This window comes from Micromys minutus (genome assembly GCF_963924665.1).
Source record: "Micromys minutus genome assembly, chromosome: 2".
Taxonomy (NCBI): Eukaryota; Metazoa; Chordata; class Mammalia; order Rodentia; family Muridae; genus Micromys; species Micromys minutus.
The window spans coordinates 82483181-82510939 of NC_137971.1; the positions used below are offsets into that span (position 1 = coordinate 82483181).

The following is a 27759-nucleotide window of genomic DNA, read 5'->3' on the forward strand; positions in this document are numbered from 1 at the left end:
ATCTCAGTGTAACCCTGTCTGGTCTGAAACACACTTATGTAGACTAAACTAGTCTTGAACTCACAGCGATCTTCCTGCCTCTGCCTCTCCAGTGTTGGGATTAAAGTCATATGCTATTATGACTGGCTGTAAAGTAGTTTCTCATTTCATTATCAGCGGGCAGTGATTTGAATGGACATTCTTACCAAGAAGATACAAACTTGACCAATAATTATACTAAAAGACACTTCATGTCCCATTAGGGAAATGCAGATCAAAACTTTGGTGAGGTAACATTTTAGTGTCTGATACAATGTAATCAGAAAGGCAGTAGACATAGGAGAGATGGGGCATCCGTGCCTCAGATGCACACAGACTCACAGGAGTGAACTGTGGCATAGAACTGGGAAGTCTTTGGAAAGTTTAAAGCAGTGTTCGAATGTTCGCCATTACTCCCAGGCTGGTCTCTGGTTACGACAGCCAGGCCTACACGTTTGTCAGTCAAGGCTACATAGTGAGAAGCTGTCTCAAAACAAAAACCAGGCTGGGCTATGGTAGCACACACCTTTCATCTCCTCACTCAGGCTTTAGTGAAAAGTGGACATGCATGTGTATTTTCTTTCATGTGTACTATAAAAAACTAGCGTTCATGTATCAGCCCAAATTTGGCTGTCCTGCAGATAGCGCATAGATGTGTAGTGTGTTTCTACAGGAATGACCTGGAAAATGTTACAAGAAAGCCAGGCACAGACCACGAACTGTGACGTCATGTGCAGGAGATGCCTAGAGACAGAAAGTCCATTGCTGAATTGCTGGCTTTAGGGATGGGTGTTGGGGGGGTGAGGCTGGCTGCCAGTGGACAAGGGAGATGTTCTGGGGATGGGGGACAGTGTGGTGTTGTAGTCTCTAAAGACAGAATACCCCAAAAATGGTAAAACACCATAATCGCCCGAGAAATTGCTCAGTGAGTAAAGGTGCTGATTGCCCCCCCATTCCCCCGCACCCCCCATCATGCCTGACTACCCAAGTTCGATTCCCCAGAACTTACATGGTAGAAGGAGAGAACTGATTTCTGTCAGTTGCCTTCTGGTCTTCACGTGCACATTGTGGTGTGCACACACATACACACATATGTACAATCAGACACACAAAATAAATACTGTTAGAAGGGGGGAAAAAAACCATGGGAAAAGTATGATTGGATTCTGAAAAGAGCCCAGATTTCTGAAGAGATTATCATTGTAAGAAAAGATTTTAGAGAAGAGGCCAAACATGCAGACTCACATCAGAGTTAGGACACCTTGTGACTGGGAAGGTCACTGCCATTGTAAAAGTCAGGGGTCACCTTTTTTATGTCGAGGTCAGATGAGTACCAAAGCTAACTCTTCTGAAACTGTGCTGGCTCTGAGGCCCGTGCTGACGGATCCGCAGACGACGTAGGGAACAGTGAGCAGGATCCGGGTATGGAGAGGCAGGGTCCAGATGAAGCCGTGACAGTCGTGGGCCTCAGAGGTCCAGCTGCAGTGTGGTGCTCAGGCAGCTGTGGTCCCTGAGAGATGGAGGCAAAGAGAGCTAAAAGTTAGAGAGCAGCTACAGGAGCACCAAGGATGAGGGCGGAGGGTGAATAACCTAAGAGAGAGTTTCTACCAAGCAAGAGACACTGGAAGGACATGCGTGAAAGAGACACTACTCATAGGTGTGTGTGTGTGTGTGTGTGTGTGTGTGTGTGTGTATTATCTGCATTGGTGTTTTGCCGACATGCATGTCTTTGTGAAAGTGTCAGATCTTGGAGTTAAAGACACTTGTGAGCTGCCATGTAGGTGCCAGGAATTGAACCTGGGTCCTCTGAAAGAGCAGTCAGGACTCCTCTTCTAAGCCATCTCTCCAGGTTCTCCTCCCCCAACCCACTCCTTCCTTCCTTCCTTCCTTCCTTCCTTCCTTCCTTCCTTCCTTCCTTCCTTCCTTCCTTCCTTCCTTCCTGAAAGAGACTCTGTTAAGAGACTCTTCACAGGGATAAAGTGATATATAGCCAGGCTGTCCCTGCTGTGTAACTTCTTTCTGTACCGTGATGTGTACACACACACACACAGACACACACACAGACACACACATACACACACATACACACAGGTACAGTGTCTCATTATGTAGCATAAACTGACCTCAAACTCATGATTCTCCTGCCTCAGCACTATTGATTGCTGGCATTATAGGCGTGCACAGGTAAACATAACTAATTGTTATTCCTAAAAATGTGTTCAGGGTTTATGTATTATCTGTCAAAATAAAAATACAAAAATTACTATGAATTTAAAACTTAAAATTTTTTTGGTGTTTGTGTGTTGGGAGAGAGAGAGAGGGAGGGGGAGAGGGGGGGAGAGAGAGAGAGAGAGAGGGAGAGGGAGAGGGAGAGGGAGAGAGAGAGGGAGGGAGAGAGGGAGAGGGAAGGAGAGAGAGGTATTAATTGAGGTAATTCATGGGAGTTGATTCCTTCCTTCCACCTTTTGGGTACCAGGGCTTGAACTCAGGTCGTTAGGTTTGGTGACAAGAGACTTTTCCTACTGAGCCATCTCTGTGGCTTTGGCAAGAAGCTTTCATTTTGTCACATGAAATAGGCCATTGACCCACCGTTGCCCATGGCCTGCTAGCTACTATGTCCACTCCAAAAGCTAAGTAGGTGGCTGTATAGGGACAGACGGTGTGTGGGTGTGATTACAGGGTTCATGTGTAGCCGTGTGGGTGGTAGCAGAGTTAAGCTGGTGTCATTCCCCAAAGGGTTCATCTGTGTGAACAACGCCTGTGGTCATAGTGGCCCTCCCTTCTGTCCCGTTTTCAAGCTGCACGCAGGATGTCTGTGTCATCTTGTCCACACAGGTGCGAACAACCTGTCCAGCAGGTTAGGATGGTGGAGGGATGGGGAGAAAACAGGAAGAGACCTTTTACTTTCTCCTCCTCTAAATCTGTGAGTTCGGAACAATAAAAGGTGCTTCATAAGCCTGTTAGGGAGCCGATGCCGTGAACTTGTGATTTGCCCCCGAGTACTTTTCCTTCCACGGAGAATAGAGCTCTTTTTTCTTTTGACCAGAACGTTACTAATAATTTCTTTTGATTCGGAATATGTGGGAGAGGGGAGGCAGGGCTGAGGGTAGATCCCAAGGCTTTGTGTGTTTCTTACTCAGTGCTTGGCCACTGAGCTACACCCCCTGCCTGGATTTTGCTTTCTCGTTTCTTGGAAGCGTTGGTTAGTAGGTTGGGGTGAACTGTCTGCTGCAGTGTGCTCAGATTTATCCTGGACTATTTCACCTACCACCTCCGGGGGAGATTGAGGGTTCCACAGGGAATTGTAACTTTTAATTTGGGAATGGAGGGAACAGTGTGAGAGACGGGTGCTAGGTGGCGGGGGCGTGGGGGGTGTCAGGCGATGTTGTGGTAAGAATGTTGTTCTTAGAAGGAAGCAGAAGCCTGGGAAGAGACATAAGACAGGGAAACGAAGAGAGCAGCAGAGGCTGGGTGGGCAGGAGGTTCCTGAAGACAGTTCTCATGAGTCTCCATCTGGCTGGCTCTGCACTCTGGGAAAGCCAAAGACATCTACTTTCTGTTTCCTCTTAGGCCTCGGGGCTGATACTATCTCAGGACTGTATTTCGTGTGTTCTGGACTATGGGGTACAACCACAACTTTTTAAAAAAAATTCCCTGGGGAAATGAGACTCATCTAACTGACTTAGAAACAAACAGAAGAGCAGGCTCATAATAAACTGCTGTGCTTGGCTGTGCTGTGCTGTGTGTGTGTGCTGTGTGTGCTGTGCTGTGTGTGCTGTGCTGTGTGTGCTGTGTGTGTTCTGTGTGCTGTGTGTGTGCTGTGCTGTGTGTGTTCTGTGTGCTGTGCTGTGTGTGCTGTGTGTGTTCTGTGTGCTGTGCTGTGCTGTGTGTGCTGTGTGTGCTGTGCTGTGTGTGTTCTGTGTGCTGTGCTGTGCTGTGTGTGCTGTGCTGTGCTATGCTGTGCTATGCTGTGCTGTGTATACTGTCTGTGCTGTGTGTGCTGTGCTGTGTGTGCTGTGTATGCTGTGTGTGCTGTGTACACTATCTGTGCTGTGTGTGCTGTGTGTGCTGTGCTATGCTGTGCTGTGCTGTGTGTGCTGTGCTGTGCTGTGTGTGCTTTGTGTGTGCTGTGTGTGCTGTGTGTGCTGTGTGTGCTGTGTATACTGTCTATGCTGTGTGTGCTGTGTGGGCTGTGCTTCTTCGGTGGTATAACTAGTCCCTTCATCCACAGCCCCAAGTTGTGTTGAGGGGAATGCACAGGAGCTGAAGATCTACAGAGTGACCTTGAGTCCCTAGGCACCCTGGCTGGCTTTAGGCAGTCTGGGACAATTAGTGTTTACTGAAGGCCTCAGTTTTGTTAATAAAATAAACTAAAGAGGTTCTGGACTTAGTGACCCAGGGCATATATTATGACCATGTCTGTAATTCATATATTCATCCAGAAAAAAAAAAGTCACTTGAGGACTATCAATCATATGGGAACATTTGACAAAGGTTAGAGAGGGTGGTGGTGAGAACAAAGGTTCTCTGTGTCCTGACAGCTGCCGGCTCCGGAGAGGCTGCTCCGGCCACAGCTGCCTGAGGCTGAGGTGCTCGCCTCCAGAGGAGTCCCCGCTGAGTTGGTTGTTTAGGGACGAGAGACTGCTGACAGCTAAGGGGTCCTCACCAACTTGGGGAAGTGGGCCCCTGGCTCCCCATCACTGGTTGGCTTCCCCCATAGCCATATTTTGAGATTGTGGCTGTTTCCAAGATGGCAAGGCACTTACCTGTGGGGAAATGAGACGTGAACTGTGGTGTGCGGTCTCAGGTCTAGATCTGCTTGGCCCGGGGAGCTCATCATGGCTTTTTTTTTTTTTTTTAACTGGAACAAAAATCCGTTTAGTTTTATTGGGAGTCACAAAGTTGGAGACTAAAGCACGTGTTTGCCCAGTTTTCCTCTCATTCCAAGGACTTTGCACACTTAGGTCACACTCACCTCCAGGGAAGCGTTCAAAGTTCAGGGTTCTTTCTAACAAGGATGTTTGCAGAGAGCTGCAGTGTGTTCTGTGTGTGCCTTCTTTCTACATCTAGGGGAGCACACAAAGAGAGACTTGGGCTCCTCTCTCTGTCTCTCTTTGTCTCTGTCTCTGTCTCTGTCTCTCTCTCTCTCTCTGTGTGTGTGTGTGTGTGTCCCAGTTCTCTCTTGAGTCTAAGAGGGTGTCAGATCCCCTAGAGCAGGTTCTCAACTTCCCTATTGCTGCAGCTGACCCCCAACCCTAAAATTATTTTCCTTGCTACTTCGGAACTGAAATGTTGCTACTTTTAGTGAATTGTAACGTAAATACCAGTGTGACCCTCCAGGTTGAGAACTGCTGCCCTAGGGGTTGGAGTTATGGGTAGCTGTGAGTCAGCAGAGTGACTGAGGATTAAAATCAGCTCCAGTGGAAGCTATGGAACTTTACACTGACTCTTACCCTTGGGGGTTGCTTTCGAAGTCCTCATTATTTAGGCTAAATGGTGGCTAGGGGACCTCTAACAAAGCTTTTCTGAGAGCCCAGCAGTTCAGGTTGGGACTGTACAGATTTATAGCCCCAAGTGGGTGCAGTGGAGGGAGTGGAAGAGGCTGTGTGGTGATGGTTTGTATTTCCTGACTGCTGGCTGGGTGGAGCCAACAGAAAGCCGCTCATATAGGGACACCATGCACTGATGGCTAAGTGAAAGATGACTTGTACCAGGAGGGACCTGTGACAGCCTCTTAGATTCAGGGTTGGGAGTTGTCAATAGGTTTCACTTTAGGCCTGAGAATTTTATGTCACACACCCCATTTTGGGGACTCTCCCAGGAAACCCACAGGCATTCATGAGAAAGAACATCAAAGTTCATTGGTGTGTCTTTGACTCTCTATGCACTCCTTCAGTTCCTACCCAGGAGCCAGCGATAATGTTGGTGTGGGGCAGGACAGATGCGGAATAAGGAGCGGGGCTGCCTTACCCACTGGTGTTTTACTGAGGCGGGGCTGGGGGGGCACAGCCAGGTGAGTGCCCCCAAATATGACCGGGACACCAGGCTTGGTGTATCGAGTATTGAAATTAGAGTTTCTGAAAAACCGCTTGAAGGTTACAGAGCGGAAACAATATAGGCTCACTTGGATTCTGTTCAGGAGCAAGAAGCAACCTGAAGAGGGTCCTAGGGAGAAGTTTACGTTTAAAGCCCAACGAGGTCCTTACGCATTTCCCACGCGCACATTTGTGAAAAGTAGACTAAAGGGAAGTGAGGCAGCCTGAGAGACACTGGGTTTGATTCAGTCCACCTGGAAACAAGTAGGTATTAGTTATTTTATTAGCACATGCTAGTTATACATAATAGCACCTGTGTGCACTCTCGAACACACACACACACACACACACACACACACACACACGTATTTTATCAGATATGCCCATTATTCTCCTGTTCTTTCTTCTACTTATTCCTACTTAGTTCCTCTTTATTTGCCTGTAGGTTTTATTTCTATGACTCAATGAGTTTTATTAGGTTGTTTATAGGATCCTACGTGAGAAATTGGTTTTTTTTTTTTTTTTTTTTTTTTTTTTTTGTGAAGGGTAAGAGCCTTCTGTGTGGCTGTGGCTGGAACCTTGGACCTTGTGCACTCGAGGCAAGCACTTTACCACAGAGCTGCCCCAGGGGAAGAAGCTGGGATGGGAACATGTGATCATTTGCCCTATGAGAGGGTGGGCTGTATGCACTATAACTTACTAGGCTTGCTGTGTGTCATGCGTTGTGCTCTGTGCCCCTGCAAGTTAGTGTTTTTGTTGTTTTCTGTCTCATAGGCAAGGAAGCTGAGGCTCAGCCGTACATGAGCTGTGTGGTTTCCTACATGGGGGACAAACATAGAGCTGCAGTCTGGCTAATTTACCCCCAGTCTCTTTCTGCTTCTCTCTGCTGCCACCACTGGTGGCTACACATGAGCGCACAGTAGGGCAGAGGTGGGGAACCTCAGCCAGTGTGTCCCACGCTGGGGAGAGTAGAGGGCATGGTGGTCACTAGAGAGCGGCAGCCTGGTTCCCAGGGGCAACCGTGTGGACTTTGTTCCCTGGATGTGTGGATGGCCTTTGCCCTTTTCTCTGGGAGGTTATCTTCCCTCTAGCCACATTTACAGCAGACTCAGGTTTATGTCTCCCTTCATGCCTTTTTAAAAAGAAGATTTATTTGTGTGTCTTATGGGCCCGAGTGCTTTGTTATATGTGTGTGTGGACACCACATGTATGTGTCCCTGGTACTTGAGGAAGCCAGACTTCTGATTCCTCGGAACTAGAGTTATTTACTGATGGTTGCGAGCTACCATCTTGTGGCTGCTGAGGACTGAACTTTGGTTCTCTGCAAGAGTACCAAGTGCTCTTAACTGCTCCTCTACCTCTTCCACTCTTGTTGAGGTCTTTAAGTTGCCTAAGGGCTTAAACATCTGCCCATCATGGCTTTTGGATTTGACTTTCAATCCCCTGACTACATAGTCATACATCTCATGATGCTGCCTGCAGCATGTCTTATTCCATCCTCTGATCAAGGGGCCAGGCAACCATCAAATCTCAGGTTCTGCTCTATTATGACAGAGAGAAATGTGAAACTTGTTCTGTGGAGGAAAGTGTCTGTAGGGCCATGATGATTTACAGTGGCGCAGGGTAGGCTCCTAAGGATCTAGGCTGTTCCAGGATCCCCTCCCAGGACAGATGGGCAGGACCTCAAGAAGAAAACAGAGGTGTGGGTTTACAAATCTTGGCTTTTCTCATTTTTTTTAGAAATATTCTTCCTAATTTCATAGGCCACTGGGAAATTTGGTATTCAGTGAATTTTATTAAACAACAGTTCTTAGGCTCTGATGACCTCAGCATTGGGTCCTCCTGCTTGTCAGGTGGTAGCCTCAGAGTAGTGCAGTTCTCTGTAAAAATGTTTGTGAAGGGGAGGCGTCTGTTGGAGGGTCCCTGTGATGGGAAATGAGAACATCTACCGAGTAACAAACAATGCAGGTGTGCAGCCCCACTGCCTCAGGTCCTGCCTGGCCTGTGGTCTGTTGGGGAAGCCCCTTCCCCTTTCTCTCCCGGCAGGCATCCTGCCTTTACTTACATTCTGGCTGGGTCTGGGAAAAAAAATGGATGATAAAATTTTTTTGTTTTAAAGCTACGTGTGTAGTTGAGAGAGGGAAGGAGCAGGAAAGAGGAAGAAAGAAGGCAGAGGCCTAGAAAGATCTCTGAGGGCGTTTGCAAGCTCAGTATGAGGGCGTGGATCCTTAGCTTCTCCCTTTGACTACGGAGTTCTCCTCACTTAATTAGCATGTATTGCTTATACAATGTCTAATTGATATCCACTCATTTTGATCGTATTCATTCTCATTAGCTGATCTCGTCCTCCCTTCCAGTTCTGCAGGCTCTTCTCCCCCCACCCCCTCCGTCTCCCCAAATCTGACTCTCTAGCTCTTTCTTACAGCTTGCAATTTTTTAAAAAATTAGAGTGGAACCTTTCAGATACATGTAGTAGTTCTGTTGGCAACGTAACACACCTATGCCTTTCAATATCTGATACTTTGAAAGATTTTTTTCTTTATACCCTTCCTTACACATCGCGCCCTTTAAAAAGCCTCTAAGCCTCCTGAGAGTGGCATGGGCTCAGAAGTGCCCAGGCTCGTGTTTGCCCTGTCTGTGTGGTCCCTCGGTCCAGCCTTTCCTCACCAACAGGGTCAGACTTAACCAAAGTGAAGTTGGATCTCTAGTCCCCGGTGTGGACCAGACTCCCCCCTGTGGCAGTGTTTGGGAACTGCACTTTCACACTGGGCCTGCTTCAAGAGAAAGTGGTTGCTGCTACTGCCCCTTGGAATACGGAAGGGCAATTCATTCTTGTCACCTCTTCCCCATTTTTCTGTTCCACTGAGCATGATGCCAGTGAGTTTGTAGTCCCCTTAGGAGGCCAAGCAGAGAGCCCACAGATTGGTAGAATGTGGAAACTTGCCTGCTTACCGCAGTGTACCATTTGGGAGCTATTGAGGACAAACTTAGCCAGACCAGATCTTATGGTGTGGGGAGGTAGAAGGTCTCTCTGCCTGAGTGGAATAACGCATCCAGTGTGGGAGGTCTTTCTGTCCTTTGCTTTTGCCAGGACTCCCTTCTAAGTTGCCTTTAATGTGCCGCCAGGGAAAACCCCCGGAAACCCACTCTCCAGTCTGAAGCTTTTGGTCTACCCTGTTTTCCTGAACCCTCTCTGGTGCTGTCCCCCATCCTCTGTTATCTGCAGCTGGAGGGGTTTTGCTTGTTTGTTTGTTGGTCAGTTACTGGCTCTGTGAACACAGTTCCCATGCCTAGTGGCCATTATAGCCTCTTAATTTGTGTTGCCTTCTGAGAAGGCATGGTATTGGCACTTCATGACTTTCCGTGTCTTTGGGTTGGCCTGTCTACATCCTTCTTACTGTTTTGTTGCTGTTAGGAATTGACCTGAGCATGTCTGGCAAGCACCCGACCACCAAGCCATAGCCCCACCCGTATCTCTGATAATTCCTTGTTCCTAACAGTAGGTTGGGTGTTCTGTCAAAGGGACCCGTAGGACCCAGTAAGGAGTACAAAGTGGGTCTCACCCATATCACTGATAGAACTTTGAACGGTGTGTAGGAAAGCTGCAGTAGGGTTTCAAGTAGTGGGGACTGAGGTACAAATCAAACTGAGAAGCTTTGTGTCCTGTGGAACGAAACTAACTACTGGTCACCTGGAGATACATGCCTGTTTCAGCGCCTTAGGAGACTGAAGTGGGAGGATTGTAAGTTCAAGACCTGTCTGGGCAGCTTGGTAAGACTGAGTCTCAAAATCAAAGTGAGAGGAGGGCCTGTGTGTGGCTCGGTGTTGGAACTCATGCCCGATAGGATCTGACTGTAGCTTCAACCCCCAGCACCAGGGGGAAAAACAACACTCCAAACAGACAAGCAGCCAACAAACAAATACAGGCTACGACTCTAAGAAGCAAGAGCGGAGCTGCTGCCATTTGTATGTTTTATGGTTGCAATCTTTACACACACAAACACACAACTGCTAAATGAACAAGATAGATTCATGCGTGTGTGTTTATCTGTGTCATGACTGCTCGGCTCCTGAGAATATTTTCAGAAGCCCAGATGGGAGCTTTACACTCAGACTGTTATCAGCCCAGAGCACTGGGTTCACAGCACTCAGACACACATTCCAGATGGTTCATGGCAGAGTCTGTGGGGCAACTGGGGCTAGAGTTATTGCAGCTGCCCTCCGTGTCCCACCACAGAGGAACACAGCTCTGGACTTGAGGAAAACCGGTGACACCAGCCCAGTTACTGTTCTAGCTGAAGAGCAGCAGCCTGCCCCGTGCTTCCTGGAGTCTGGTTTGGTAGACCTGCTCCTGATTCAGTGCTGTCTCTGCTGTGAGTGCTGAAGTTCTGGCCTGGACGTTTGCCTCAGATCCCATCGCTTGGAAGTAGCAGTTAGAATGAAACTCAGCTTTTCTTTTTAGTTTATGTTATCTTTATAAGTATTTCACCTGCAGGTATGTCTACGCACTGTGTGTGTGCTGTGCCCAAGGAGGCCAGAAAGGTCATGGGATCCCCTGGAACTGGAGTTATACATGGTTCTGAGCTGCCATGTGGGTGCTGGGAACGGAACCCAGGCCTTCTGGAGGAACAGCAGGTGCTTTTAACCCCTGAGCCATTTCTCCGGCCCATGAAAACTGCTTTTTACTGACTCCCTTGGCTCAATCCGTTTCTAAGTTCAAGTACTGTTTTTTATATTTTATGTCTATTTATTTATTACCTATATTTATTTATTCAATCATTTGTTTTTGAGGCAGGGTTTCTCTGCATAACTACCCTGGCTATTCTGGAACTCACTTTGTAGGTCAGGCTGGCCTCGAACTCACAGAGATCTGCCTTTCTCTGCCTCCCTGTGGTTGAGTCTGATACTACAACCAACTCTATTGTTTTTTTTTAAAGGCAGGGTCTTTTGTATCCCAGACTGGCCAAGAACTGGCTGTGTAGCTAAGGCAAGTTCACCACCACATCAGGCTTATGCTGGAGATGAGTATCTGTGGTGGGGACAGAGAAAGGGGTTCAGCAGTTAAGACTGCTTCCTAGGCAAGGTTGAAGCCTGGAGTTGGGATGACGGCATCCATGTAACAAGCTGTGTCCTGTAACAGGGAGGGTTAGGGACATGAGATAGCCAGTGCTTGCTGATTTCCGTTCTAGCCACAATCCTGGCAGTTCTAGGCAAAGGGAGAGACTGCCTCAAAAGGGGTAGACAGAGGGAGATAGAGGAGGACATGTGATGCCCTCATACACAAATACAGCACATGCATGTGCATGTATGTATAATCTACTAACACTAAAATTAAAAAAAAAGTGGGCAGATGTGTTTAATGGGCAAATAGGAAAGTGGCAGTCTTAAAATATTAAGATTAGTTCCAAAAATTATCCTTCAGAGCAAACTGGCTCGGGTACTAAAAGGAAAGTCAAACAATTGCTGTGGCCTTCAAGGGCCTGTAAACCAACAGCATATGTCACTGTCTTCATTTGGTCTCACAGAACAGAACACTGCTGTTTGAAGAGCCGTCACACACAACTTAAACAATCCTTCGCCATGGTTTTAGAGGGAGGAGTGGGGTTAGTGCTTCCTGGTGAAAAGCTGGGGTAGTCGGGCCCTGGGCAAACATGCACAAGGCCCTCAGTTTTATTCTTGGACTACAAAGGGGAGGAGTCATGAGATTCAGGCAAGAAGCATCAGACTGCTATAAAGAAAAGTAAGAAATTCATCATCAGCCAGGGATAGGTGCACACCTGTAATCTAGTGCTTCATGTGTGGGCAGGGTTATTAGGAAAGGTCACCCTGGGCTACCGTGGGAGACTTGTTCCCCCACCCCTGCGCCGCCTAACACCCCAATTAAAATGTTCCCCTGCAAGTGTAAGCAGCGTGCTTTATCTGTCCACCCTCCTGTCCTGTGGAGCCCAGCAGAGACACTGCCTGTCGCTGCCTGGGTCACTCTGTAAGAAGCCAGCTCAGGGTGGTGACGGACCCCCTGCTTCCTACCAAAAGCTACTGCTGTTGGTACGGGACGCCTTGCTGGCTTTGCTTAATAACTCCTGTCTTCAAATGGACGTGTCTGGAAGGAAATAGAGTTATGGGTAATGACCCCACATTTAAGGCTACTCCTAAAATATGAATGAAATGTGAAACATTTTTTTCTGCTCACTTTTTTCTTTAACACTTTTGCTTGAGTTGCTCTGAGCATAGGCGGCCATGCTTGGGCGTGTCACTTAAAAATTCTGTGTCCCTAGAATGACACTGCCTGCTTCCAGGAACCCTGGCCTGAAGAGTGGCTAATTCCTTTGTCACTGGTTCCTGCGTGCAACAAGTCATTTCTTCAAGCCAGTGGGAAAGTAGCCCAAGGAAGTCAGCCTTGGCAAAGCCAAGGGACCTTGAGAAAGGATGATGTCAGTGTCCTCTCTGTGCCCTTCCTGAGAAGTGAGCAACGTTAGGAGATTGCTTTCTCACCCAGCCATCCATTCCAAGGGTCTCCCTCGATAGCCCTGCTTTATTTAGACCAAGCTGGCCTTGAACTCATAGAGATGTGTCTGCCTCTGCCTACCGAGTGCTGGGATTAAAGATCTGAGGCACCGTGCCTGGCTTCTTTTCTAATCGTAAGAGGAAATTGTGATTCCTTAATTATTCAACCTTGAAGATGCCAGTTGGAAGGCTTTCGTGTAAGAGGAATACAATTTAAGGAAAAAGAGCCCAGAGATCTGAGTGAAAGCATGTGCTTCCTGTGGGTGATGCCCGCCGTCTTCAAGCCAGTTTCTTCAGGGAAGAGCATGGCACACACTCCCCCTCACTGCTGTCTCCATCCTTGTCTGCTTTGGTTCTTACAACCGGTGCTTACCGAATCTGAATAGGTCTGAATTACAGTTTCTAATTTCCCTAGATACTTAGCACTAAGCGATTAGGGGAAAATGTAACAGATCTTTTGCATTCTTTCTGAACACCCTGGAAGGGGAAATTCAGGATATTTAATAGCTTTTCTTTAACAGTGCACCGAGGAGACTGGTGTGGGACCGACAGAACTGGAAACTGATACAGGGGCTAGAGCAGCGGCTTGGGGTCTGGGGTGTGCACCGAGTGTGTGTCCATGCAGAGGATAAGAATTCTGCTCCTAGAACCCATAAGAGGTAGCTCAGAACCGCCTGGAACTCCAGCTTCAGGAGATCTGGAGCCCTCCTCTGGTCTCTGCACATACCCACACCTAATATGTACAGGTTTGCATACAGATAACGTATGTATACATGATTAAAAATAAAATCTTTATAATAACCCAACAAAACTAACATGTATTCTTTTCTGAAAAGCAACAAGACTGGTTTAAATGAGGCTTTTTTTCTGTTTGTTTTACCAGTCCTATTTTGTGACGGACTATGATCCAACCATCGAAGACTCATACACAAAGCAGTGTGTGATCGATGACCGAGCGGCCCGGCTGGACAGTAAGTAAACACGGGTAGCTCACACCTTATTTTTAAAATGAGGTTGCATTTGATGCTTCTCAGGTTAAATAGTACAACTGAAGTATTAGATTATCTTGAAATAAGCCTTTTTTAACATTCCCTTCCCTGCTTTACTGGGGTTCAAACAGTAGGCAGTGCACATGCTTGGCACGGTCTCTCCCTCTGAGCTATCCTTGGCACTTACTGTCATCAGTCAGGTAGGGGACTGATGGAATGTTCTGGTGAAACTGATCTTGTTACCGTAACTTCTTGAAGTGTGTTTATTGGGGCAGTAGGAAGAAATGTCAGGTCTCAGTCCTTCATGTCATTTGGCAAAAGTTAAAATAGGAGAAGTGGCCATAGAGAGAGTATTTGTTAATGGGAGATTTAGAGCTTAGAGGCTTTAACAGTAACAATGTCTCCCTGCTGAAGAAAACCTTGTCATTTTAACTAGTAGGAAGATTAAGAAATACATTAGCAGCTGGGCTAAGTATGGAGAAAGAAACAGAAACACAGAGATGGATACACACACAGAGAGACAGAGAGAGACCCACAGAGACAGACACATACAGAGGCAGACATAGTTGATTTTAAGGTTTATTTTTATGTGCATGTATGTATGTGCACCACATGCCAAGGAAGCCCGAAGATTGTTTTAGATTCTCCAGAACTGGAATTACAAGAAGTTAAGACCCATGTAGGTGTTGGGAACAGAACCTGGGACCTCTGAAAGAGCAGCCAGTGCCCTTGATCACTGAGCCATCTCTCCAGCCCCAATCCCGGTTTCTTGACTGAACTTACAGACATCTTTTTTCCCCCTGAGAGCTGCACACGGAGAAGATAAATAACCAAGTGATTTTAGAGTTGATTTGGTTCCATCTGCTTGGATGTGTTCGATATTTTTAACCTTGTAATTGGTATGCTAATATATTCTAGCCACAAAATCAATCTGCGCGATGAAGATAAACTCCGAAACTGTCTGCCATTAGAGAATTATGTGCCTCTGGTGCTGGGAATGAAATGTTAAGACAGGGATGCGTCACCTCTCACATCAAATAGGCTCTGTTGAGGACTGGGGGGCTGCCCCTGTCAGGAGGTGATTTATAACCTATAACCGCACAGTTTTCTTTGTTGTTTTTCTTTAGTTTTGGATACAGCCGGACAAGAGGAGTTTGGAGCCATGAGAGAGCAGTATATGAGGACAGGCGAGGGCTTCCTGTTGGTCTTTTCAGTCACGGATAGAGGCAGGTCAGTGCCGGTTAGTGTGTGAGGATCAGTATGATCAAAATTAAAACCCAGTGTATGCATGTGGAAAAGTGTCATGTAGAGACCAACTATTATGTAGAATTCATATAATGTTGCTAATGAAACTGGACTTAGCTGTGCTAGGTTCTGTCCAGGTTGCTATTTTATGGGATTAAGATCTTCATTTTTTTTTTTAAACAGTAGAAAAATGGTAATACAGTAATAAACAGAATATAAAACTCACTTACTTTAGTTTCTTAGCAAAATGTATTTATGTCTTTATTTTGTTTTTTTTAGTTTTGAAGAAATCTATAAGTTTCAAAGACAGATTCTCAGAGTTAAGGACCGTGATGAGTTCCCCATGATTTTAATCGGCAATAAAGCTGACCTGGACCATCAGAGACAGGTGAGCAGGCGGCGGCTGTGTGCTTGGGAAGCTACGTAAGCACTAGATGAAGGAGTGGAGCGCCCGTGCCGAAACATGGACTAATGGCTTGCGGGCTGTAAGTCCTATCTGCACATAGTCCTGCAGTTTCCATTGAGAGCAGTGTCCCCTTTAAAATTGGCACTTAATGCCACTAACTGTGACCCAGGAGTCAGGCTTTGTTGCTTTCTTTGTGAAGCTTTCCTGATTTCAATAAAGTACAATACGCAGCCATGTTTCTGCTAAAAAAAAAAAAAAGAAACCTGTGCATATGTGTGTGTGTGCGCACGCTTGCACACTGTGCGGCACAGCACCACTTGGTGCTGAGTTTGGCACACTAGGCCTCACAGAATGGCAAAAGTGAAGAGTGTTGGGGGATTAGATTCTCATTATTTTATGCAGAATCCCAGAGAGCTCTATACATAAGTCTGCATGTGTCTGTGTTAGTGCCAGATCCGTGTGATTTGGATAACACCTAAAAACTATAAGTTAAGAAGATAGTTTTTTGTCCTCCTCCCCTCCCCTTTCTGTCTTCGTTTCTTGAAGTAAATTTAATCAGCTTTCTTCTTTAAGCACACCCCCCCCCAACAAAGGAAAGAAAGCAAGCAAACCATTCATTTTATAACCATGATTTAATTTGTCAAACGCCTATGAAGAATTTTCATTTGATTATGTCTTCTCCCCTACTTCCCTTTGTATTGTTTTGAGGTATGGTCATCCCGTGTGGCCCAGGCTGGTTTTGAACAGGTGATTCTTTGTCTCCCAAGTGATGACATCACAGGCCTGTGCCACCATGCTTAGTCACATTATATAATCTTAAAAGACTTACACGTGCCTAGTTTATTCACTGCTGACTCACAGTTCCCTTTATGTAAGGAATGGCTGTTATATATGTATGTATATAATAGGATGTAGAGATTACCCCACCCCCAAGCTAGTCTTGTTGGGTGGCCTGGGCTAGCCCTGAGTTTATAGCCCAGGTTTATCTCAAAAGGGAAATTCTCCTGCCTCAGCCTTTGGGATTATAGGAATGCACTACAACATCTGGTTTTGGATTTTTCTTAAGTTTAATTAATATATAACTGAATTTTCTTTGCTCCACATTGGCCAGCTCTAATGCTAGTGACCTTTAGTATCAGTTTCTTTGAAACTGTTTTGTTGTTGATTGTCTGCCGTCTCTTTTCAGAATGGAATCAGCTGTAAGTCAGTGCTGCCCTGATGAAAAATTCCTCTTGTATAATTTTTATAGTCTTTGTCCCACAACTCGAGCCTTGCACTGAGATTGTCTCTTGCTAGTATTTTTCTCTTGTTCTCATGTAATCTCATGTTAACAGATTCTTTTTACTTTGCTATTGTTGTTGTTTTAGTTAATATGATTATGTTTATACATATAGAATGTGTGTGTGTGTGTGTGTGTGTGTGTATGTATGTGCACACATGCATTAGTGTTTGTGCGTTCAAGCCAGAGTGTGTGTGAAGGTCAGAGGATGACTTTGGGGTCAGTTCTCTCCTTCCACCTGGGATCCGTTCAGGTTGCGAGATTTTTGTGGCAAGTGCCTTTACCTCTGAGTCACGTCACCAGCCACTGTTAATAGATTCTTAGGATTTTGTTGGCAAAGTACAGTTGTCAGGAAAATAGATTGACATGTAGCACCAAGGCAGATTTCCATTTGTACCCAACTGTTTAAAACAAAACCTTGGATTGTTTTTGTATTTGTCCAAAAAACTAAGTTTTTTATTCTTTTTAATTCTGTGTGATTGTGGCTGCATCCGAGTGAAGGCATTGGATCCTCTGGGGCTGGAGATGGATATGAACCACCTGGTATGGGTTCTGGGAGGTCCTCTGGTCCTCTGGAAGAGCAGCAAGTGTTCCGGACCACTGGTTCATCTCCCAGCCCCTGTACACTCTTGGAAGCATACCGAATTTCAGACGTGAAGGGGATGATTAGCCCAAACGTGATGTTCAGTGGGTCTCAGCTTGTCGGCATTGCTGTGTGCAGCTGCCATCGGCAGATGTACTGGCCTGTACTGATGGCTGATCTGGGAGGCCTGCAGCATGCAGACTGCAGGTCGGACACACCTGGTCTCACGCTAAGACTCAGAAAAGTGTCTTGATACTATTAGTGGAGAGTAAGTGTTCCTGCTAGGCCTCTTTCTGACCTGATATTCCGAAGTTGCAGTGATGAAAAGGGGTCTCTACAGCTGTCAGTGCAAGGCTACAGTTGTGTGTCTGTTGTTCCCATATCTTCGAATATGAGCTTAATTACACCTATTATCTGCTGCCCAGGGCTCTCTCCATTGCTCCTTGTGTGTTCCGGGACTCACTCTGCTGGGTGGGGAAGGGAGTCATGAAGCACACGTGCAAAGAAGGGCTTCCCACCCCGTACTCACTGCTGCCCGTTCCCACTGCTGCCCGCCCCGTACTCACTGCTGCCCGTCCCCACTGCTGCCCGCCCCGTACTCACTGCTGCTCGTTCCCACTCTAGAAATAAGCTTTTCTCTCAAGGGTTTATGTGGTGGAGTTCCAGTGAAAGAATGGAAGAGAAGCATGGGACGTGTAGATGTCTCTAGAACAGGTGAAACAGTTGAGGGACAGTGAGAGGGATCCTGGAGACAGCAGATGGCATTATTAGCTATGGGTGTGGTCTATGTTTTTAAAAAATATTATTATTGTTATTATTTTATTATTGTGTGTGTTTGATGTGTGTTGGCTCACACGCTATGGCATCCTTGTGGAGATCAGAAGACAGCTTTTGGAACTTGGTTCTCTCTACCCTACATGGGTTGCAGGGACTGAACTTCAATCCCAAGGTTTACCTAGCTTTACCTGCTGAGCCATTTTGCTGGCCCTGGGTGCTATTTTAAAGCTATCCATGTAGGAAAGATTCCAGTATGACGCATGTAGTTTCCATCTGCCTGCAGGTATTCAACATATTGTAATACTGTCTGTTTATATGTTGCGGGATTATAAAAAATTCACATCAGTAAACAGTGTGCTGGACTCTCAGTGAAATAAAAACCAGGAGCATGAGAAACAGCATAGGCCATCAGTCACATTTCTGTCATTAGCTCGGAGTAAGCTTTTCTGAATTGATCCTTCTGTCCAAATGTGTGCACAGACCTAAACTGTGTATCTGCTGGGAGGCTCAGGTGTGCATCGGAGGGAACAAAGTGAGCGGCTGGAACTGACTCACTGATCATGTGCCATAAAATAAGGAGAGTGGTAGAGGAGGGCACTCAACTCAGACCTTTGCTTGGTCTCTATGTGCACACGGACAAATGCTTGTTCTCTCTGTCTCTGTCTCTCTCTGTCTCTCTCCCTCTCTTTCTCCCTCTCCCTACTTTGGAGGGAAAAGGAGAGCATTGTAGAAAGAGAGTCTGTGACTATATGAAGGCATTTTTCTTTTAGTAGGAAGGGATTTGCCTTGACTGGTTTTCTCAATACAGAAACCTTTCTCTCTTCCTGCGTTGTCCTATGAAGCATCCCCTCTCACCCACTTACTCTTACTCGATTGAAGAATCTGGTATGTATTTCAACCTCATAGCCTTGGGGCAGGTGTGCTATTTTGAAGGAAGGCCAGGAAAATATTAAAAAATCATATAAATGTTGCTGTGCCAATTCTGTGGGACCTGTGTGCTCCTCTGCTAGGCTATAGCAGGGGATGGGCCACATGAAGTAGCCTTGGTCCTTATAGTAATGAATGGTTGTAGGGTTTGGGGAATGGGGTATCCCATGTATGTACTCAGAAATACAGGTCACTCGAAGAAAGACCAAAGCACAGCCCATGTTATGAAGAGGCCAGTCATGAAACCCAGAAGTTGCAGAAGCACTGGACTCAGTAGACAGAGACACTAAACAGATGCCACTGTCTTCCAACAGTATGAAGCTATAGAAACACTGCCTGCGTGAGGTAGAAGTGATGTGGGCTGTGTACAAAGATCGAGTCAAGCCTCCAGAAACCCGAGCTCGTGGGATGACAATTGCACCAGATGCTATACTTACTGGCCAAAGATTTCCAAGTTCGGTGGAAGCTGCCCTGAACACATCCACAGTGCTCAGCAAACCCTGAGCACAAACAACAGTTAGACAATTACAGGGCATTTCATAATAAAACTCTCAATGACCCGTGTTAAAGAAAAATCTGAGAAGTAGCTAAGGAAGCACAAACCTGCATACAGAGGGGCAAAACTCAGGGTGGTGCAAGAGTTACTATTGGCTGTGAGCTAATTAAGATTCTCGTGTTCGGTGTCTTGTTACAGCGGTGTGTGCGGTAACTGATACAGGCGACATATCCATATTGTTTCTCACTGGAAATAATGTACAATGACATATCTCACACCGAGAGCGAAATCCTGTTGTCTAGAAACCAGTGCCCGGCAAATTCTTGCTTTAAAAGTGAAGTTGAGTTAAAGATGTATGAAATGTAAGAGTTTAGCACCATTAGACCCAGATTATCAGAAATATAAAGAGGTGATGACCCCAATGGGGGAGTCTATGAGTCAACACAGGGGAACGAGGACCACTGGGCCTGGCAATTATGTGGGTCAGTGTAAATGACGTTATTCAAACCTCTTTCAAGCATAATTGAATGTCTGAAGTAAAAATAATGTGAGGTAAAAGCTGGTAACACCAGAGAAGAGCAGGAAGACAGAGCAGGCACTATATGGGTCTCAGGCTGTGTGTAAATCAGTTTGGCCTCATGAAATATGTGAAATTAGAATGTAGACTTTGAAGCCACTGAGGTAGCCTAAGAGACATGAAGAGAATCAGCCAGTGGGGAGGTGGGGAGCGAAAGGGCAATGCAGAAGTCGTTCTTAACCGAGAAGGCAGGAGAGAGGTGTACTCAGAATAGAGAGTGAAAGAGAGCAGGTCTTCCTCACTGGAAGAAAGGCAAATGGTCTCTGGATGAAAACACAAGGCGCCTACTGTCAGCTTAAAGACACACAGCCCCTTAAAGTAGAAGTGGTAAGGCGTCCCGTGTTGGCGGCAGTGAAGATAAAGTGGTCATAAAGATAGCCGTGAAGTAGATCCTAGAACCAGTGCATTCCCAGGGTCAAGAGAGCTGTTTCAGCGTCACAGACACTAATTCACCAAGAGGACTTAATGGTCCTAGCCATTCACATGCCTTTGAACAGCTTCAGAAGTCCTGAAATGAGAGTTAAAAGGTTGCAGAGAGAAGGAGATGGATCCATGTAGAGGGAAAAGGTGATGTGTAGACAGCTGTCGTAGACCCCCGGAGCAGCTTGTCCAACGGACCCTAATGCACATTCCACCCAACAGCACAGAGTTTGCATTATTCCAAAAAATGGAACATAGTAGGGCATCTCCAAATTCCCAAGCATATTTCTAACACTGAAGGGGGGGGGGGATTACAAAGAAATTTGAATGAGGTGCCACTTACACACACACACACACACACACACACACACACACACACACACACAGTGTGTCAAGATTTGTGGGCAGCTACAAGAGATGCTGTGTCACTAGGTTTGTTAGAAAAGGAAACTGGCAGATTAAGCAATAGTAAGGAGTGAAGAGAAGCAGAGAAACCGGGCCAGTGGTAGATGTGGACTTGGTGTGGGCGAGGCCCTCTGCCCACAAGAAAAGAGGAATATAGAAACTACAGGAGTTAGTAAGAACCCAAATGGCTTTTGTAAGGTAGACCAAACTGGCAAGTCTTCAACCATAAAGAGAAGATTGTGTGTGTGTGTGTGTGTGTGTGTGTGTGTGTGTGTGTGTGTGTGTGTCTGTCTGTCTGTTTGTCTGTCTGTCAGTCTGTCAGTCTGTCTCTGTCTACCTACCTGCCAACTCAACTAATGCGTATGAAGCTCTAGGTTTGAGTCCCATTGTAAAAGAAGGGGATGCCAGATCAGTGTATGGAGTGAAAGAGATACCATGACCACTTTACATCTTACAAACGCATAAAGCATTAGGAAATCTGTAAATAGCCTGACACCATGGCCACCTTCCTGAAAGACAAGCAGAGCTTCTTGAGATGCATTGGGTCAGCCGGATAGAGGGTGTCCGTTAGGAGGGTGTCCGTTACTTGCCTTTGTCAAACTTGCCTGCAGCAAGGAAAAGGCCAAGCCCAGATGAACTCACTGGTGGCTTCCACTAAATGTTTTAGGAAGAAATAGTCCAGTGTCAAACTCTTCTTTCCTGCTTGCTCTACGAAGTCAGGATTACTCAGAAACCAAAGTCTGACAGGTAGGAAAAATCACGGTCCCTTCTCTCTGCTGAGCATACATGTAAAAATCCTTAATGACATGTTAGGAATTGAATTGTAACAGTAGGCAGTGTGCCCAGAAGAGTTTGTTTCAGGAGTGGAAACAAACCATCATAATTCATCATATCAACACACTGAAAACGAAAGATCACACCATCATCTCAGTAGAGGGGGAAAAAAACCATTTGATAATATCTGGCATTTATTTTCAATAATTCTCTTTATAAGCAGGATGGTTGAAAAGTTGATAAAGGGCATTTTAAAATCAATAAAATCCTTCAGCTGACAACATCAGTATGGTAGGGGCACAGTGCCATGACCCCAAGAGCACATAGTCAGGAGCACCCTCTCACTGTCACTGCAGCGTAGAAAAGGCTCCTGAGTGTCCAGGAACTCAGATAACTTCAGAATGCTCAGAGTATGAAACATATACCAGTTTTGGCTGCATTCCTCCTGTGTACCAGTGTGGCATGGTGGAGAGAACAGAAGGTTGTGATGTTTGGGGAGCGGGGGAAAGGGGTCTGAAGTGTTCTTCATATCTGACTTTTCCAACTTCTCTCCAGCATTTACTCTGAGGATAGCAGTAAGAGGCATGTACCAGGAAACCTCAACTTTAAGCTCTAGGATTTATGCAAAATAAATACATACTGCATAATAACTTTAGGGAATTACTGCTTTGGGGATTCTTTGTGTTTAAAATGCAGAGGGTTAGTGATAATTAATGGCTTCTGCTTTCCCCTTCTATCCTTGCTTGCTTGCTTGCTTGCTTGCTTGCTTGCTTGCTTCCTTCCTTCCTTCCTTCCTTCCTTCCTTCCTTCCTTCCTTCCTTCTTTCCTCCCCACCCTTTCTTTCTCCTTTTTCTTTCTTCTCCCACAGCCCTGGTCCTGCTTAGCACTCCTACTTGCCTCCCCTCTCCACGTACTTGTGCGTTTCCTGTGTACCGGGTGCTAGCCAAGACAACAAGGAGGTCCTGTGGCCTGAGAAGCCTGTGTCCGTTTTCAAATTCTAGTCTGAGCAAGCCAAGCTGATTTGCTCTTAAGGTCGTCTGCTGCACCTTCCCCCCACTCCCATCCCCCCTTTTTGGCCATGGCTGTTCTCTTACTCTGCCAATACTTAGAGACTCGAGTTCTTGGATCACCGCCTTGGGCAGGCTCTCCCTGACCCCATAGGCGCTGCTTCAGCACTTTCTGTTTTCTCTTCCTTTACCACCACGTCTAATGTTTCTGGTGTCATCTCCAGACTAAACCTTGAAAGCTAGTCATATGTCCTTTGATAGCAATAGGGGTTGTTCCAGAACCCCAACAGTCACTAGAATCTATAGATACCTAAAAGCCCCTTTTAAACAGAAGCAGAGAATTTTTATGTAACCATTGCATATTCTCCTGTATATTTGAAAAAAATTCTGTATTACCTACAATGTCTAACATGGCAAAAATGCTACATAAACATTGTTCTGTATTGTTTAGGAATAAAGGCCAGATTATACATGAGTGTGCCCACTAGAGTTACCCTTCAGCCCAGGGGCTGTGTAGCCAAAGATGGGCCCCAGCTTCCCAGTGTTCCTTCCACTCCCACATCTATCTCAGTCCATGCGTTCTGACTTGCAGTTGGCTGAGCCCAAGAACGTTGCAGGCCAACTGTATTTGTATTACAGGTACATTTTTCTGAGCTGTGCAGAGGGAGGCTTCATATTGTGTTGCACTGTGGTATCTGTCCATTTCTGACGATAAGCCATCTTGGACTCCAGGTGGCGCAGTAGCCCCTTATGTGTGTAGCCAGGCTTAGATGTGGCCCAGCCGGGTTGCTAACAATCTCTGCTGTCCATTTCAGGTAACGCAGGAAGAAGGGCAGCAGTTAGCTCGGCAGCTCAAGGTCACCTATATGGAAGCATCGGCAAAGATCAGGATGAATGTAGATCAAGCTTTCCATGAGCTTGTCCGGGTTATAAGGTAAGCAGAACCCGTGCTGGGCGCGTGTTCTGGCACATGGCCACGCAGTGTTTGCAGTGAGAAAGGGAATTGTGAAGTAGGAATGATTGAACTAGGGGCTGGTGCACACTGTGGGTTAAATTTCAATGAAATGCAGGGCATGTCCTAGGCATTTTCAACCCATAAAAATCTCATTTATCTGAAGTTGAAGAAGAAAGTACATGTAAGGATTTTGAAAATAGTAAATGCTTTGACGGTAGTGATGACAGCCACTAATCAAGTCCCTGTCAGACACTGAGTGACATTCTTTCAGCATTAGTGCATCGGATCCTTACTACAACCCAGGAAGCCGGGTGCTTTCTTTACCCTCCCCTTCAGGCGAGAAACGGTCTACAGACAATTGAAACTGCTTGTTCAGCCTCTATGTCTGTTAAGCGCTGGGACTTGAATCCAAATCTCAAATTCCTAGTTCCTGCCAAATCCCCTGCCAGGCTAAGAGCAGCTCAAGCAGCAGAGACTCCACTGTGTCTCAGGTGTTTGCCCCCCAGTAAGACACAGATGCATGCACTGCAGTCTATGAAGAGGTGCTGTGGGAGATGGCCCAGCAGTCCTCCTTGTGGACTGTAAGATGCTTGAGGTGGCGGGTAAGGTCTGCTGTGCACGTTGCACAGAATAGGCTGCTTGTGACTAGTTTGTGGATCTCAGCGGCCCCGTTTCCTTGTCTTTCCATCTCCTGGCTATCCCTGCTAACTAGCTAGCTTTGGCAGGCATATGGAGGGGGCTCTGGTTCATTGTGTGTCTCCGTGAACTGACCCCTGAGTGTAGGCTTCCTTTTGTGGAAGGGAAGAAAGAGGCTGTAAGGTTTGGTCTTTGAGTTCCAGCTCTGCTGGACGGAAACATTGTAGAAGTGGATGGGACGGCAGTGGTGGTGATTAAGTAGTGAGAATGGTCTGGGCACCACTGAACTGTAACTTAACAGTGCTGACCTGGGGGGCTTTGCTTCCCACCCCTCCCCCACCCCATTTCCACTTCAGTGTGCTTAACCGATGAGGTGGTTCCTTCGTACAAACTACCTTAATAAAATACCCATATTTCTCTTTGACTCTCGAGAATCCCAGATTCTCACCTGTCAATCAGCCAGGTGTGAAGAATTTATTTTTATATTTTTTTATTTTTAAACATCACGGAAGCTTAAGCCCTCATGACAGTTGTGAAAGGGTAGGTTTTTATTATTCCCATGTAAAAAACTGAAGAGTCAGAAACTAACCAATTTGTCTAGTGCTGATTTTTTGCTTTAACTAAGCGGCAGAGAAGAGGGATAATTGTGCGCATCTGTAAGAGGTGGTTTTCCATTGTCCCTGATGATGCAAGCTTATTGCTAAGCGTATCTTTGAGTCCAGGAATTTCAACTTAGGAAGAGACTGTGCAGGCATTGATTCAGGCTTGGCCAGGAAAGCCATTGGTATGTCTCTTGCGAGGGCCTCACACATGCTTGGCAGACACCCCGCTCCTGAGCTCCACCCTGCTCTGATGGGCACTTGCTTCTTCTTTTCCTTCCGAGGATTTGCTCTCACCCCTGGCGTGGCAGTTCTCAGACTGGGTTGGGACCTCTTTGGGGATCAAATGACCCTTTCACAGTGGTTGACTTAGACTGCCAGAAAACAGATATTAACATTTGTATTATGATTCATAACAGCAGCAACATTAGAGTTATGAAATAATTTTATGGTCGGGGCCACCACAACATGAGGGACTCTGTTAAATAAGTGATCCTTAACCTTCCTAATGCTGTGACCCTCATGTTGTGCTGACCCCTAACCACAAAATTATCTCATTGCTACTTCATAAGTATAATTTTGCCACTGTTATGAACTGTAAAGATCTGATATGCAGGATATCTGATGTGTGACCCCACTCCACCCCCAAGAGGTCATGACCCACAAGGCGCAGAACTAGGAAGGCTAGGAACCACTGTTGTGGTGGACACTGAGAAATGTGCAAACTTCAATGTAACATGTCCAGAAATAACCTGCATTTGTCCTGAGCGATTACGAATGGTGATACTATTCAGATTTCTCTGTCTTACAGGAAATTTCAAGAGCAAGAATGCCCTCCTTCACCAGAACCAACCCGGAAAGAAAAAGACAAGAAAGGCTGCCATTGTGTCATTTTCTAGGAGTCCCTTGAGGTTTAGCTAACAACTGCCAGGGAAGCCCTCACCTCTGCCACCGTTTACATCATCCGGTACCATAGCCTTAGACCGGTGATCACCATGTTAGCCTTACACCAAGAAGCTGGCTAATCCTTTCTGTGAAGCTAATGTCACGGTCTTTCCCAGACTTGTGTAAAGGAGACACTAAGGCTGCTTCAGACATTATCTGATTCCTTTAAAACACACGTCTACACACAGATGCAGTCTTTAAGGGCTTTTCTTAGAGGTGAACCAAGTTTGGAGCCTGAGCTGTTTGCTAAGCTGAAGTCATAGGTTGTGAAGTAATTTTTAACTTCCGGAATCATGTTGCCTACTGTTACTCTAAATAGAAGTATAGGGAAGGTTTCTTTTTATTTTTTTTTTAAATGTGAATTTTTGCCTATCTTTAAAACTTTTGATGTCAACTTTCATTAACCTTAAATACACTGAAAAGAATCTGCAAAAGTGAGACATCTCAGACCTTTCCTGATGCTGCGGCTTTTGTTTCTCCAGTGACCAGAATACCAAAATGCCTGTTATATTTATGGATTAAAAACTGCTGATTAAGCTGTTGTTATGCCTCCTTCAAGATGAGAATATTCTCTGTGGCCAAGTGTTTGGACTGGCTCTGCATTTAAGTGTTTCAGTGAACTTGATTTCTTTTCCAGCCGTGGTAAGGGTAAGAGTGAATGGTTCTTGTCTGTCTTCCTTTTCAAATACTCCTGGTTAAGGGATTAAAAAAAAAAAAAAAAAACCCACACAAGCTAAAGCTGTTTCTGTTTGATGTAATATAAAATATGGGGTTGATCTTTCCAAAGTCAGAGATGATTAATGTTTTTGCTATATACTTTTATACGTTATTTTCTTATCAAACTAGTTAACAAGTATTTTTATATGTTTGTAAGCGAATGTGCTTTCACAGCGGACCTTGTGTATATGTGAAGATGAGTATTTAAGTTTCACTGCTCACTGTTAACTGACAAAGAGAACGTGGAAGCCACGGTGACCATGGCTTTTGCTTGCTGGCTTGGTCCTTGTTACATCCACTGGTGGCCAATAATCAGAAAACCTTCCTAACAGAATGCAACAGGATGAGACTGTGAAGTCACGTTCAGAGTCCCCGCTAGATATTGACTGTCATATCAAGTATTACGTGTAAAACCTCTACTTGACAATTAGTGTAACTGTGGATGGCTTCTGGTTTTGTTTTTAACTCTGTGGATTGTGTTTAAGCAATTCAAAGTGTGTTTCTGGTTTTGAGACTCAATGGTATTGCACAGTGGCCACTTTATTGAATGTGTACAACAGCCCCATGAAGTTTATAAAGTGGACCCTTGTATAGCTTCAGGTGCTAGAATTAAAGTTGATCTGTTATCACCAGACGATGCTTGATGGCTCCTTTTTCATGCCAGGGCTTCGATGAGGGATGTCAACCCTGCTGGAGTAGCCTGTGCCCTTTCTGCACTGTGTCTTAGGGAGTTCTGCAGGTGGTCTTACTGTTCCACTGCTTTCTTGAGGTCAGTGGGTTTTAACTTTTTCTCTAAAGTGTTTTTAACAGAGAAATCCCAGCTGTAGAGGAGAGAGGGAGGTGAATATGTTTGTGTAGATTCCTAGAGGATGAATCCTAAAATGTCTTTGACAAAGCAGACCATGTATTTATTTAAATACAAAAAAAAGTCACTTAACTTTATTGTGTTTCAAATGTTCCCATTAGTTCAGAATAATTGTTCACGTTGCTGGAAAATTTACTGCCCAGGAAGCAAGTGGATTTATCTTTGGCTCTGGTGCCTCTTAAGAACCATTGTATATCCTTGTGGGAGGGGGTTCCTGTTTGTCACCTGGCCCTTTAGAAACCAAGAGCTAGCCTGTAATATCTGAATCCTGGGGGTTCCCTCAGATTTTGTTTTTCCCTTTTTCCACTCTGAACTTACCATTGTATATTTCCATGACAACATTTTCAACTTCTGCAGGCTTGTTTCTGCACTGTTTTTGGTCTCCTTGTTAATCCTGATCAGTGGGTTATTTCAGGTGGTGCTTTGTTTTCTGGGTCTTTTTATTTTGTTTATTTAAGGCCTCACTAAGGTAGACCAGGTTGATCTGAAACTTACTGTGTGGTTCAAGCAGACCTTGAACCTAAACTCCTGCTTGAGTTTGAGTGTTGGGGTTGGAAGGCGTGTCTCCCACTCCTGGCTGGTTTTGATCCACTCTCCCTG

The 27759-nt window shown here is 45.7% G+C and overlaps 1 protein-coding gene across 1 annotated transcript in view; it reads left to right on the top strand.

Annotated features, from left to right (window-relative positions):
• RRAS2 (RAS related 2) overlaps positions 1–26113 on the top strand; it is a 63789-nt gene extending 37676 nt beyond the window's left edge. The window contains exons 2-6 of the mRNA XM_080911393.1: positions 13441–13528; positions 14674–14776; positions 15071–15179; positions 23258–23376; positions 25444–26113. Of these exons, the coding sequence (XP_080767519.1) occupies positions 13441–13528; positions 14674–14776; positions 15071–15179; positions 23258–23376; positions 25444–25531 (507 nt within the window). The 3' untranslated portion in view covers positions 25532–26113. The remainder of the gene's footprint in view (positions 1–13440; positions 13529–14673; positions 14777–15070; positions 15180–23257; positions 23377–25443) is intronic.
• The last annotated feature ends 1646 nt before the right edge of the window (positions 26114–27759 follow it).